General features: G+C 46.3%; 1 protein-coding gene across 8 annotated transcripts in view; it reads right to left on the reverse strand.

The window, feature by feature from the left end:
- Positions 1 to 13,603, reverse strand: part of LOC144174246 (choline/ethanolamine kinase) — a 134,456-nt gene that overhangs the window by 4,850 nt on the left and 116,003 nt on the right. For all 8 annotated transcript variants that reach the window (XM_077702832.1, XM_077702833.1, XM_077702826.1 and 5 more), the window contains 7 exons: positions 11,472 to 11,697; positions 9,232 to 9,365; positions 7,899 to 8,009; positions 6,782 to 6,840; positions 2,568 to 2,652; positions 2,361 to 2,469; positions 250 to 447 (listed from right to left, as the gene is read on the reverse strand). In XM_077702832.1, coding sequence (XP_077558958.1) covers positions 250 to 447; positions 2,361 to 2,469; positions 2,568 to 2,652; positions 6,782 to 6,840; positions 7,899 to 8,009; positions 9,232 to 9,365; positions 11,472 to 11,697 — 922 coding nt within the window. The remainder of the gene's footprint in view (positions 1 to 249; positions 448 to 2,360; positions 2,470 to 2,567; positions 2,653 to 6,781; positions 6,841 to 7,898; positions 8,010 to 9,231; positions 9,366 to 11,471; positions 11,698 to 13,603) is intronic.

The following is a 13,603-nucleotide window of genomic DNA, read 5'->3' on the forward strand; positions in this document are numbered from 1 at the left end:
CTTTTGTTCTTTTCATTTTTCAAATAACAATCCCAGTTTGAAACAGTTACTGCTGCAAAGGAAATTTACTCTTTTACAATTCAATACCATACACTTGTATGTTGCATATTTCTTGTGACCGGGAAAAAGTTTTACACTAGAGTGCCCAAAATCACTGCTTCTCTCGTGGGCAGGAAAGTGTTACCACAAGCCCAAACACAGCATCAGCTCCAACAATCCTGCAGAGTTCCACCCTGCCTGCCTACCTACCCAGTAGCCGAACTTGATCTTGGACGTGTGGGCGTTGAAGATGCTCCAGAGAGTCCAGAAGAGGTGCGAGGCCAGTGTGAAGACGCGGGCCTCGTGCAGCACATGGTCCACCGTGCTCAGGCTCTCGGGGGGCTCGGGCTCCTGGCTGGCCGGTCGGCAGGCATGGTACGTCGCCAGGTACCGCTCAATGAACAGCCGCTGCGCACCACGCAAAATGTCAGCAATGGCCAGAGGTCTGCAACCAAACTGCCTCACGTGTTTCACACATAGTGAAACAGTTGGGGATATTTCACGGCTGCTTCGAAAGTTCAAGCTCGCGTTTTAGGAGTGGAAGCTGCACATGAGCAGCGAGGTGTGCCATAGACTCGTTTCGACCATCTGGGAATCTTGAACACACACAAACCTTCTCGATGCATCTCTTTACGTGTCTCGCAAGACACACAGAACTTCTCGATGCATCTCTTTACGTGTCTCGCACTTCTCATTCTGATCCCCTGGAAGCCATTTTGTTACTCGGGTGGCCAACCATTGTCAGTCCTCTACTTCAAACGCCCAGCCCAACTTCACCTCCTCCACTTACTATGATGCATTCGAAGATCGAAGATGCTAATCGAAGACACTCGTCTCCCCTCCCTAACTGTTACTCTCATCATCCTTTTTTCCACGCCTCTTGGAGCTGGGGGACATACAACTGATTTTGGTCGAGCATGTTTGCTTTATTCCAAATAAAAACCTTAAACTCCAAACGATTTTGCTGATAGGGCCCTAGAAATTTTGAAATCAATTTTTTTTTTATCTACCAGCCATACATGTCCCGCCAAAATGAATGCTCGCAACCGTGACAGTGAACTACGCTACAACATACTTTCAACTGCATGCGAGATTAAAAGACGTGTTTAAAAACTTCTTCCCACCTAAAACAATTAACAACAATGTGCAACCTTTTCTACTCTTTCATCCGTTTTTTGAATCACGCGTTAAAATCAACAAAGTTGTTGGGACACGTGAGGTAAAGTCATGTTTGGACAATACTTGTCGCCACCTTTCAGACTTCGGAAACTTTAGTGCAAAACAAATTACTTCCACCTGTTTATTTAGAAATTTCTTGTGGTTACCATAACATATAAAATGCTGGCTCTCATATGACCTCAAGGACATGCACCCCACAAAAATCAGTTGTCTGTCTCTAAGTTTTGTTACAAGGTGTTTAGTAAGGCCCTACATTTCCCTTCCAGAAGTTAGTACCTGAAGTACATGCTGCCATCACCCTGCGTTATCTCAAACTGATAAGCTCTGCGCTCTCCAGTTCGTTTGCGAAAAGCAGAGCCACATTTGGCACACGCACTGTCATTCCTTGGGTCTCATCTAATTTCGAAGGTTGTAAAAACCCACAGTACGAGCAGGGATTTTACCACAGCCATTCACTACTGATCTCCTTCAGAAATTATTTTTGGAAGCCAAAACTAGTACAGTAAAAGCTAGTTAAGTCAAACTCGAAGGGGACAATAAAATTGTTCGAATTAAGCAGAGTTCGAATTAGCGGGAGGGCGCTAGAATGAATGGAAATCGCGCCTCACTGCACGGGCAGAACACACCTCTGGACTCGTTATCGAAAATTAGGCGCTACTACACGTTTGTGGCAGGTGATTTCGTAAATAATAATGGCACGAGCCAGAGCAGTGGTCCCGGTGGCGCGGCGCCCTCTCACGAAATTAGATGTTGCAGGAGCGTAGCGCGCCCGCCACACTGTTTTTTTTTTTTTTTTTTTCTGTTTTGTTGTTTTGCATCTCTAGTAAGTTTGATTTGGATTTGCAACACATTGTAAGCACTCTGGGCCACCTCCTTCTGCCAGGAGCGATGGGAACCAGGGGATCTGTTCGAATTAACAGTTCTGGATACAGACGCGTTGAATTATCCAGAATTGAAATATGCAGGGCTGTGCCGGGACCAGGAGATGAGTTCGAATTAACCGGAAGTTCGAATTAACAGAGTTCGAATTAACGAGCTTTTACTGCAGTACTTGACACAGAATTTGTGCAAAAAGGAGTCAAGTGTAACATGAGGGACACCGCAGAAAAAGGATGGCAGTGCCTTGGTACTGGCCCACTTACCTGGTGGGCCACAGATGGGTAGTCGTCGGGGAGAGCCTTGAAGTAGGGATGCTCGGGGTACGAGTAGTCGTACATCCATTCACAGAAATGGTTTGCTATGTCAAAGCCCCTGCCACAAGAGAGGGAAACAGCAGGAGAAAAAGTCAGCACTCAACGGCAGCCTCGCAAGGGCGGAGGCACTTGGACGACAGCCTCAAGTGTGCCTACCTATAATTGTAGGCACAATACTCGTAGTCAATGAACACCATGTTCTCTTCCTTCGAGCCTGGACCATCCATGAACAAAATGTTGCCTGCATCACACAAAAAGACCCGGGTTAGTAACTCTTCGACAGGCACACCATATGCAGGAGAATATAGGGCGACCTTTCCAAAAAATGGGCCCAAAAGTTGCCCCGCCTTGTCTTCTTAGCGGTCATTGGCAGAATATAAAGTTTAGTCTGGCAACCATGAGAGTGCAAGTGTCCCACTATCGCTTGCTTCGCGAAGCATAAATTATCGTTTCTGCCTCCTGCACACCTTCTTTTACTCCACCCGGTCAGGACACGCCCTCCTGAAACGGCCGTTTCAGACATCGTCCCGTATATCTCACACTCGCCCCTTGGCGGCGATAAAGTGCCGCTTGACGGCGATGAGCAGCTCATTCTTCCCCCCACACCGTCACACTCTGGAACGCGATCCCGGATAACATTGCTTCGTGCAGCGATTGCGCAAAATTTCATGAGAAACTAACCTATATCACCAAACAAAACGATGCCACCTAAACACCACACTTGCGTCCTTCGTCTCTCTCTCTCTCTTTTTTTAGCCTTCTTTCTTTGCCTTGTTATTACACTGCTGTAAAATTTATTCTTAGTCTTGCTATTGTCACTAGAGTGTTCATTCCTTCTTTTTTCCTTTTCGTGTTGCTTCTTGTTAAAATGTGTGATCATTGTCACTTTTTTAGATGTTACAACCTGGATATACACCTTGTCACTTGAGTGTTAATTCCCTCCTTTTTATTTCCTTTTTTGCTGTCCCTTGTTAAAACTTGTGATTATTGTTACTTGTTATGAAGTTGAAACCCTGATGTACGCCGTCACTTGAGTGCTGATTGCGTGTTGAGTGTTGATGCCATCGCCTGTACCTGCACAATACAGCTGTCCCCTGCAGGCCGATTTCTTGCTCCTTTTCATTAATTCATAGATCTTGTTTGTGTATTATATTTCTTGTTTTGTGTTATGTACTGTGTCAACACTCTGGGATGAAAAGTGTTCGCCAAAGTGAAAGATAATACAGTCAATCCTGGGTGTATCAAGCCTGGATATATCAAATTATTGCACATATAAAAAAGTCTAAACATCCCCTTTGAAATCTCATTCAAAAGTATATTTCTGCTGCACATGTGTATCGAACTCCCATTTGATATATTGAACGCCACGCCGCAAGTACTCCTGCAAGTGCGCTTCCCCCGATAGGGTTCAGTCAATTAGCATCTTGCGTGTGCGCTGCCGTGCTTGACGAGAGGGAGGCGGCAACGCATTGCTTGGGTAGCCTTAGACACCTGCTTGCAGCACTAGCATGGCCAGCCCCACGCAGCAGCAGAACTGGCAGAACGCCAATGCGCCAACCACGAAAAGTCAAAGTCCAGGTGGCCGGCAGACCGCGAATTCAAAGCACCCATTCAGCCAACAAATGTGAAAACAGATACAACGCAAGTTTCTTGCTTCCACAATGGTCTCTCTCTCCCTCCCTCCCTCCCTACCTCCCTCTGCCAATCAGTGTATTTCAAAGCAGCATTGTCGCTCCGTTCCTTTCTTTCCCGCCTTTTTTCCATTGCGGCCTCGTACTACCATTCATTTCGCTTGGCCTTGCAGCTTTATGCGCTTGCCCCTTCCCCTTTCAATTTGCTCAGCCGTGTCGGCCTTCCTAATTTATCTCGCATGTGCGGGGCACAGGGCTGGCGGGCTGGCGCCAGACAGCATGGGGGTCGCAAGGCGTGTGGCGCATGGCTGGCGGACCAGCACAGACATCGTGGAGGGGAGGGGGGCATAAAATAGGAGCTTCTGGTTTTTTAAAAACTTTGTATTTTAGCTAAACGTTCACAAACTACAGGAGAACATGCTAAATATAGTAGTTTAAATAAGTTTGTAGCGCCTCTTTGTCAGCGCTCTCAGCCAGCACCTTGGCACCGGCCTTTAAAGACAAGAAAAACAAAATCACGAGCGGCACGAGATTGGTGCGCCAGCACAGCACGGGCAGTACGCTTCTGGAAACCTGCACACTGGTAGTTTGTCTCTGGCACTGCGCTGTGACCTTAAGATTCCCAACAAGTTCCTAGCCCACCTGTCACGTGAGACCGTCTACTAGGCCGGCATTTGCCCTTACCTTGATCATACGACGCTTTGGCACGGTCCCTTGAAAGTCATGGGTTCTACTGTTTTCAATTTATCGATATATCAAACTTTCTATATGTCTGAATTGATATGCCCAGACATGGGGGCGGCAGGAGGGTGTAAAAGGAGCACTCCCCCCCACCAAGCCACGCCTGCATAACTGCCCCGCATTCTCCCTCTCCCCCTCTCCCCCTCAATACAATGGGGTTGCCCCTCTCAAGAACAAAATTCTGCCGATGCCTATGTACCCAGATATACTATCAAAATATCCGGGACTGACTGCACAGCAGCCCTGAGTCACTTTGGCAAGCATGAGAAATATGCGTTTCTATACTGGTGGAACTAAATGTCGAGGTCACCGTCATGTCAGTCAAATGTCTAGATGTCGAAGTTGTCATCATGTGATGTAAAAAAAAAAAAAAAAAAAACACTTGTGGACGTTGAGAGGTGCACTCCAAGTTACAGGATAAGATGGCAGACTTCATTTTCAAGTTTCGCCAAGATGATTACCGGCCATATGGGAGACCCTCGAAGCGATTGAGCTCATGTGCCAAAGACTGAATTTGAAGGTTCCAGGTCCTGGTGCACCACTGCATGAAGCCCAAGGGTTTAGCCCTTCGAGGAAAGTTCTGACAGCATTGATGACTTGAGCACTTGAGAGTGCCAATACTGACAAGGACCAGAAACGTTTTTGGTGAGCTTTTCCGCAGAACATATTTTGTCAGCTTTTTTTCACCTCAACCTCAAGTTAAGGAGTTGTCCTGTATAAAGAGTTGCCCTACACCCAGGTTCATTCGAAACATCATATTTCAAGCACCAAAACTTCCTTTCTTCCTCCCTTGGTAAGGCCTCACTCAGTCAAGCAACAAAACTGCACCTAAACTTCCTTTCTAGGGAGTAGAACACAAGGAATGGAAAGAGGGCATGTAGGAGCAGTAACTTTAGGTGAGCATGCCGAATTCTCACAGGACAAAGCAAGTGAAGAAATACATGATTACTATAACTTTTGATAGCAAATAAAAATTTTGCAGAAGGTTGTTGATGAAACAAGCCTAGCCATGAAAGCAACAGAGCTCCAGCGTAGATGTACAGAGACTGTGAGGGTGTAATTTTTTTTTAGCCTCCCTTGAAATTTGCAATCCTTCATTAGTAATACCCCCATGCTCAAACCTGTGACAATCAGAACATAGCAAATCAATTTGCCGCCAGTGAAAAATAACAAGACACAGTGATGCTTGAAGCCCCAACGGATGTTGGTTTTAGTGGCCACCAACCTCCCTTTCTTAACAAGGGTACTGCGCTGCTGTTCTGACAGTGTATTAAGCGCGAGACACATGCATGAATAGACCATGCAATTGACATGCAACTGATCGTTACGACTCATCTTTAGGACCGGTTTTGGCATCACACGCTCGTCGAAGCAGGCTCACGTGTGACTGCCGAGCTCAAAGGTGTCATAATGACATCACAGTGAAAATTTCTTTCAAAGCCTCGAGGAGGCGCTAGTGGCAGTTACGGGCATTTTGAAGGGAGCACCGCAGGACGTGCTCGCACGCCCTCCACTGACAATACAGACACCTGGTAGACACACAATGCCAGCGGTACCAACAGCATGGACAAGCGGAATCGTCGGTGCTAAACGTCCCCACACCACTTTACTGAACATACAAAATTCAATGTATCACGTAATAGCACTATTTATACTATTCATTTTTTCTTTAACTTGATGAATGTTTTCTTTTCCTGCTCAGATTTTTTTAACTTGATGAATGTTTTCTTTTCCTGCTCAGATTTTTCTTGCATGTATATCTAAGCTGTCCAAGGTGCGACTACGCAGAGAGGCAACCATAGAGCAAAAACAGTGGGCCGAGCAATGCCGATGACGCATCGCACGCACGTATCAGACCATGTGTCTCAAATTCACGCGTACGACCAGTCGTGGCAGCTATATTTCCGAACAGTCGTGCATCGCATACGACAGCGCAGGGGTGCATGTGCCTCGCGCTTTAAGCCAAACCAATAACTCTGGTACAGCTGCACGACTCACCCTCTTGAAGATCGTTGTGGCAAAACAAGATTGGCGATGCTGTCTTTGCAAGAAATCCTCTGAAAATGAGAATGACAAATGGAGTGAGTGATTGAGAAAACACACAGAAGAGATAGCATGTCTTATATGCAAACAAATGTTTTAATAACCGTTACTTGTCTTCGCCCAGTCTGAACCCCCGAGGAGAGCAAGAAGGCAACACCTCCTAGGCTACTAATGTTTATGGTGGTTGCGACACATTACCTAATTCAGGCAATAAACAACCATCCCAAAGACGGTATGAAAATCCACAGCTTGTCTGAAGTTTACGACGTAAAAGTCCTTACGGCACTAGACAAACGAAACAGCACTATGACGAGTATGCACTGGTCCTGCCTACACAACACTAACACAATCACTAAACAAAACATTAACCATCATTCAATGATGATTGTCGAATAAGCATTCCCTATAAAATCGTTCACCATTACACAAACACTAGCCCAATGCTCCCAGGAACACATCAGGCCTCATTCCCAGTCCTGCAATCACTGTGATGCACTGTTCATAGCTGCATCCCATTCATCACATACATCTACCCCCATTTCCTAAGCAGCTCTATCTTAAAGAGACCCTGAAACACCCTCCAACAAAGCAATGGGGCTCTTCCCAATATTCTGGTAGTGCAAGAATTTTTGGCGGTTGCAACGTATAAACAGAGTAATTCAATGTAAAACCTATAAGGCGCCTTTTTCAGGCTCTCCCTCGACTCACTTCTGCATGGCTGAACTGGTGGCTATGCAGTCGCACTGCCCTGAGACGCCCACAGGGACTGGGTCATCAAGCTGCAAGTCTTCCATTTTTCCTTTGCCACAAACAGCCCAATAGAGTACAAACAGGCGCACTGCCTGCTTTAAGCTTAGCAGTGACTACACAGCTTCTATTCTGTCTTCTTCCATACACTGCCTATCCCAATTTGTTAGCCCAGGAGAACACTGACCAACAACTCAACATCGTGGCTTCAACAGAGAGTGCAAGTAGAAACTGATGGTTTCAGACCGAGATTGATGGGGCTATTGTGTGGAACCCTTTGTTTTCTGCCGGCACTGGAAAGGGCGCGAGCACGTGGCCCACTCACTTGAGCCAGTTGACTTCGGAGGCAAGGTCAGCAGTGAGCAAGTTGACAGCCAGGGAGTGGTTGTGGGAGGGCACGGTGTCCACCTTGATGGAATGCGCATACTTGAGCCACCTGCGCCGCCACGGGGGAGGACACCTCAGCACGCAAACCAAACACAAAGTGCACATGTTCATCCTGCTAGTATTTTCATTTTATTTTCTGCTTTGCCTTTGTCTTGCCATTCTGAAATGCCAAGGATGGCAAACTCTGGAGGCACTCGTATTCGCATGAGGACTGTGGTCTTCCCACAGCTATCATGGCACAGAATTTGGCAAAGAGATGGGAAATGTGCAAAAAAAAAAATGCAGCTTCATTTAGGTAATCTCAGGGTATAACCCCAGGGAAAGGACACTCATCATGCACCTAAACGGGGCTTCAACCATTGTTACAAATCGACTGTTGTAGCGTGTGTTGATGCAGTGTGCAACCGTGCAAGTCTCCACACGCCGCGGCGCTCATATGACAGATTATGGCGCAGCCAGAACCCTCTTTCACAGGCACGGGCTTGCCACCACGGCTATTCGCGGAGCGACTCATAGCATCTCCAACTCTGCAAGAATGCTTTTGCTCGCGTGTGTTTGACTGCTTCAAACCTGCGGGCACTTATTCTGACTATTGAATTGGAGACTACAAATACGCTCTCTCACTCTCGCTCCCGGCAACAGCAGCGCGCATTCAGGCCCCGCTGAGGACATTTCTCTGCCCATTCAACTTGTCGTGCTGCAAGCATGCCAGTGCACCATGACATGGTAGCGCCATGCAAATGCATGTGTTCTGGTGGTGGGGCACCGCTTTGAGTTCATTCGGGACGCGAGTATCCTGCCCCTGTCGTTTCACTTGTTGCTTTGCGCCCTTGCCACAGTGCTTTTGTGCAGGGATACTCACATCCCGAAACAACTCAAAGCAGCGCCCCAACCCCAAATCACATGCATTTGCATGGCGCTACCCCGTCGTTTCAAAACGACAACCCCGCATTGTAGAGAATTGGGTCCCAAGTCTCACTTTTCTGTGTAGCACAGGCCTTGGCTGAGCTCCAGAGTAGCTGTGAACTTTAGACAGTTAAGACTGGGCCCCAGAAAAAAATTTTTTTTCTTTTGGTTCTACGACTTTCTCAAGACAAGGAAGCTCTGCTGCATCCACCTGCCAGCAAGTACCCTTTGACACGGCCAGCCTGTAGCAGAATGCCAACAAGCGTTACTGAAAGCGCGTGAAAGTGTCTCCTCCTCCCTTATCCACAGCAACCTGTCCTCAGGGTGCCCACAGGGATTGGCGAGACAGCAGGCAGGCAGCGCACCTGCTCATGTTGTTGAAGAGCCACGTGGGTTCCTTGACCAGCGGGGCCTGGAGCACATGCACTCGCGCCAACTTCTTGGCGATGAGCAGCGAGATCTCGGGGTCCTTGAGCTGCTGCAGCGTCAATGCCCGCGCCTGCAAGGGCAGCAGTGGTCAGGGTGGCCATTCTCAGTGCAGGGCACTCACCGCGCACACACACGCCTTTCTTCTGAGCAAAAAATCTCAACCACTCATGAACAAACAAGATCAAACAAGAGGATAGTGTATCAAACAACTGCCCAGAAGTCCAACTGCATCTGGAAGGCCGCACTCGCATATCGACACCTTGGGCTGTAATTACAAAAGCAGTGAAGGAGAAGGAATGTAGAGGAAGGAAAGGAGAGAAGAACTTCCAGGCAAGTTGTTTGCACCATGGCTGCCCTGAATTTCTGGCAAAATTGGGCATTTCCGTGAATAACAAAATGTAATAAAGCAACCTTTCCAGATATCGCTGCAACTGTGGCAGTCGGCACAGCAACTGCCTCAGGTCAGTATGACACTGGTCATTTTAGCTAACCAAGGTCCAGTTGTATGGGTTTCAAATCACATGAGAATAGGTAACGGAGCTTTTTCACTCTTCAACGTGAACCATTAAAATTTCAATATGCACTTGATGACTGAGATCATTGAGATATGTATCACCCAGTTTTGAAATCAATCACTCGCATTTGGTTACAATACAAACTGAGACAGCATGTGCCCGACGACAACATTTAGGCACCCAGGCGCGTTTCCTGGCACTAAACAGTACTACGCACATGTGTAAGTCTACATATTGTTTTCTGCTACATCAGATCACTATTCCTTTAGTAGCGGCACACTGCACAAATCAGATGCTGTACATCAAATTTACACGAAATTCTTTTTTTTTTTTGTTTTACCTATATGCCGTTTTTAAAAACTTTCAGCAAACAAATCTAAAACAGCCTGCATGAGACCTGCAGTGAAGCGATAAAATCTTGCTCCTGTACCATTTCCCCCGTGTTAGAGCCTGCCTCTCCAAAGCAAATGCAGGAAAAATGCTATCACAGTATCTACATACACCATTGAAACTATTATTAAAGGTGCAGCAAGTTAGAATTCTTAAGAAGGTACAATCCCGACAGCTGTTAAAGCTACACTGTAAGGCAGTTGTTAGAATGAAGCTTAATAGAAGCAAATCACATAATGGCAAATGTATTTTCAATCAAATGCCTTCAATGCTAGCGAAATGCAGTTACAATTGCAAATACAGCTAAACAACGCACACTTGAAATTAGTCCGGGGGAGTGTAGAGCCCCCCAACTTTCGCAATTCTCCTGTTGAGAGAATCCGTGCCTTCAGTGCTGTATAGGCCCCAAGAGAAGCACACTAGACCAAATCTCTCAGCCTAAGGCAACATCCACAATGCCCAAAAGCACTAAAATATGCTTCGTGCAACAGAATTTGCCCCAATTTCGGGGTACAAATTAATGCAAACTAGTCAGCAATATGTCTGCAGAAAGAATTTTTAAGCCAGCAGTTAACCTGTTTCCAAAAAAAAAAAAAAATACAGCAATGTAACTTGCCAACACACCACTATTTATTAGGGGTGGGCGACTGATCGATTAACCTTCCGGTCAAATGATTAGTGAGTTAGTTGTTATTAATTCTTTAACCATTCAATCGGTTAATACCATGTCTGCGAACTGAAACAAGAGTGCCATGTTGAAATTGTGCGCAAGCGTACCAAGGATCATAATCGTACTCAACTAACCTGCCTGAAGTTACAACTGAAAACAATGCAAGTATGCTCGGAGATGATAGCTATCAAAACTGAAATCTTGTTGCCAAGACAGACAAGAAAAGGGCTGGAAAAGTGCGAGTGACAAACGTGGTAAGCCTTTCGCTCGCATCAGCACCATGACAATGACCAGCTTACCTCATCTGGAATGTCTGCAAACAGGCCGACAAGCATATTGATGCTGTTGTTGTTGCTATTATTGTTATTGTTATTACTGTTATTATTAAATGTTTTTGGTGATTTTTCTTTTAAAACCAATGCAACCAATTAATTGATCGAATAACCAATTAAAGTGAGCGATTAATCGGTTTAAAATTTTTAACCAAAACCCAGCCCTACTATTTGTTACTTAATCATGCACCACACTTTCTGTCGTAAGTCATGGCTAAAAGGGGGGCATAGCTCAGACCATCCCGGGTTCCATCAGGAGGAGTGCCTACCGGAATGTACTCCTCCAGGCGTCCCCCTGGGAAGACCCCGTAGAGCTTGGGCCCCAGGTTGCGCTCGGACAGCAGGGTGCAGATGACGCTCTCGGTGACGGTGGTGTCGCTGCCCTCGCTGGGGATCTGGCCGTACATGCGCATGAGCACCTGGCTGGGCTCGCCGTACAGCGGCGTGTGCGTCTCGGGCAGCGAGCAGTAGTACAGCAGGTTGCTCAGGCCCCCGCTGCGCGACAGGAGTGGCACGTTTATGGCAATGGCGGCCCAGCACTGTCAGCGGAACTAGCAAAAAGTAAAACTGAGGGCACTGAAAGTGAACAGCACTTCATCGGGTGTCAAGGACGTGGCACGCACAGTAACGACGCACGTTTGATAGCTGTCAGACATAGGGAACGAGTTCACCTGCGTTAATAATAGCCGCAAGAAGTCACTGCACTGCCTGGGAAGAACTAAGGTCACAGGCAGAGGCCTTGCAATGTTTAGGCTCCACCCTGTGACAAGTCTGTTTCTGTTTAAAGACATCACCGTACCACAATTACGAATACACTTGCGGAAGCGAGGTACATTTACTTTCTGAAGCGAAGCTTTCTTGGTCTTACTGTTGGTGGTGTCGTAACCAAAGTGCACTGCAGAAAAGCCAACTTTACACAATGAGAGGGCACGTGATGATGATGATGACAGATGGGGGGAAAACACTTCCTGCAGTCGGAATCGAACCTGGGTAACTTCGCGATATGAGGCCAACGCCTATCCGGCTGTGCCACCATTGCATTTGGGCCGCTCAGCATTTCCTTTAGGTTCGTTGCGCAGGTGTTGGCTTTGGACTTCGGCTGAGTTAATCCTTTTGGCCCTCGTATCGTCATTTGACGACACAACACATATATTTTCTAACACCTTGAGAACACAACCAAAACTGCTAGTTTTCTGGGAAAGCATCCTTCAAGGATGCCTTTGTGACAGACATCATTGTACATTTACATTTTCGCAAAGCTAAAAACCATGAAAAAGAAGCTCTCCAGTGCATACAGGATGTGACAACGGGGCAGGTAAGGAAACAAAAATCCTGCTTTGCAATATGTCAGTAAATCTATAAACACTCACACTACTAACTCTATTTTTTCTTTTTCCCCTGTATGCTCAGGGTGTTGTAGCTTTTAGGAAAACTAGAAAAAATTTCTTTTCTACTCAAGAGAAAATTTTTGATTGCCTAATGACCTAATTAATTATCGTGCTCTTAAATGAATCAATACATATACAAGCGATATCAGCTCAATTTCTAATTTTATGCTTCTGAGAGCCAAAACTACAAGAGAACTCACAAAAACAATTTTTGCTAGAAATAAAAATTCCAGAGCTAAATGGGTTGGAGAGGACAATACGTTGTAGATGACAATGCTCCAACGACAACGATGGGTTGGCGGGGGGCCTAGCTTTTTTGTGAGGGAATCGTTTTCTGACATCTGAGTTTGCACTTTGACTTGCAGGCAGTTTGCACTTTGTTCGTTGACGCTTTGACTTCTGACTTTTATTGCAGTGGCTTTGACATTGGCACTGCGCCATTTGATTTTTGCATGCAAGAAAGCTTCGCATTGCAACCATCGTCATTATTAGACAGGGGGGATTTGAATATTTTTGCTTTGCCCATACACTGGGAAGATGCAGCTCGTCGGAATGAGATGCACAAGATGGCAATATTCGACTCTGAGAGTTACATAAAACCAGCATGATCCAAAGCATAAGAGACAAAAGAAATACGTAACACCTCTGGAGCTACCCCCTAGGCAAGGCACTCCATCAACAACAACAACAAAAAAGGTATTCCATTGGAATGCGGATGTAGTCAGGATATGAATTGTTGTACGTCAAGCATCATGTACTAAGCCACATGCGGTAGACCTGCTTTGTTTCCTTCATGTGTGATGTTTTGCGCCCTTTCTTTTCCCATTTTAAATCCGATGGATGAAAGCAGAGTGAAGTTGATATCTGGCGATTTATATCATGCGCTCATTTCTCTACTGCAGGTTTCAATATTTAGTTCCCCTCGAGCAGGTGAGGAGGGAGGGGAAACGTTCGTTTATATTTTTCAGTGGTTGGGCAACACTCCACCGAGGGCTCGTGCCACGTGCGACAGT

Source organism: Haemaphysalis longicornis, unplaced genomic scaffold (genome assembly GCF_048455015.1).
Source record: "Haemaphysalis longicornis isolate Haplotype H1 unplaced genomic scaffold, Haemaphysalis longicornis Haplotype H1 scaffold_3, whole genome shotgun sequence".
NCBI lineage: Eukaryota > Metazoa > Arthropoda > Arachnida > Ixodida > Ixodidae > Haemaphysalis > Haemaphysalis longicornis.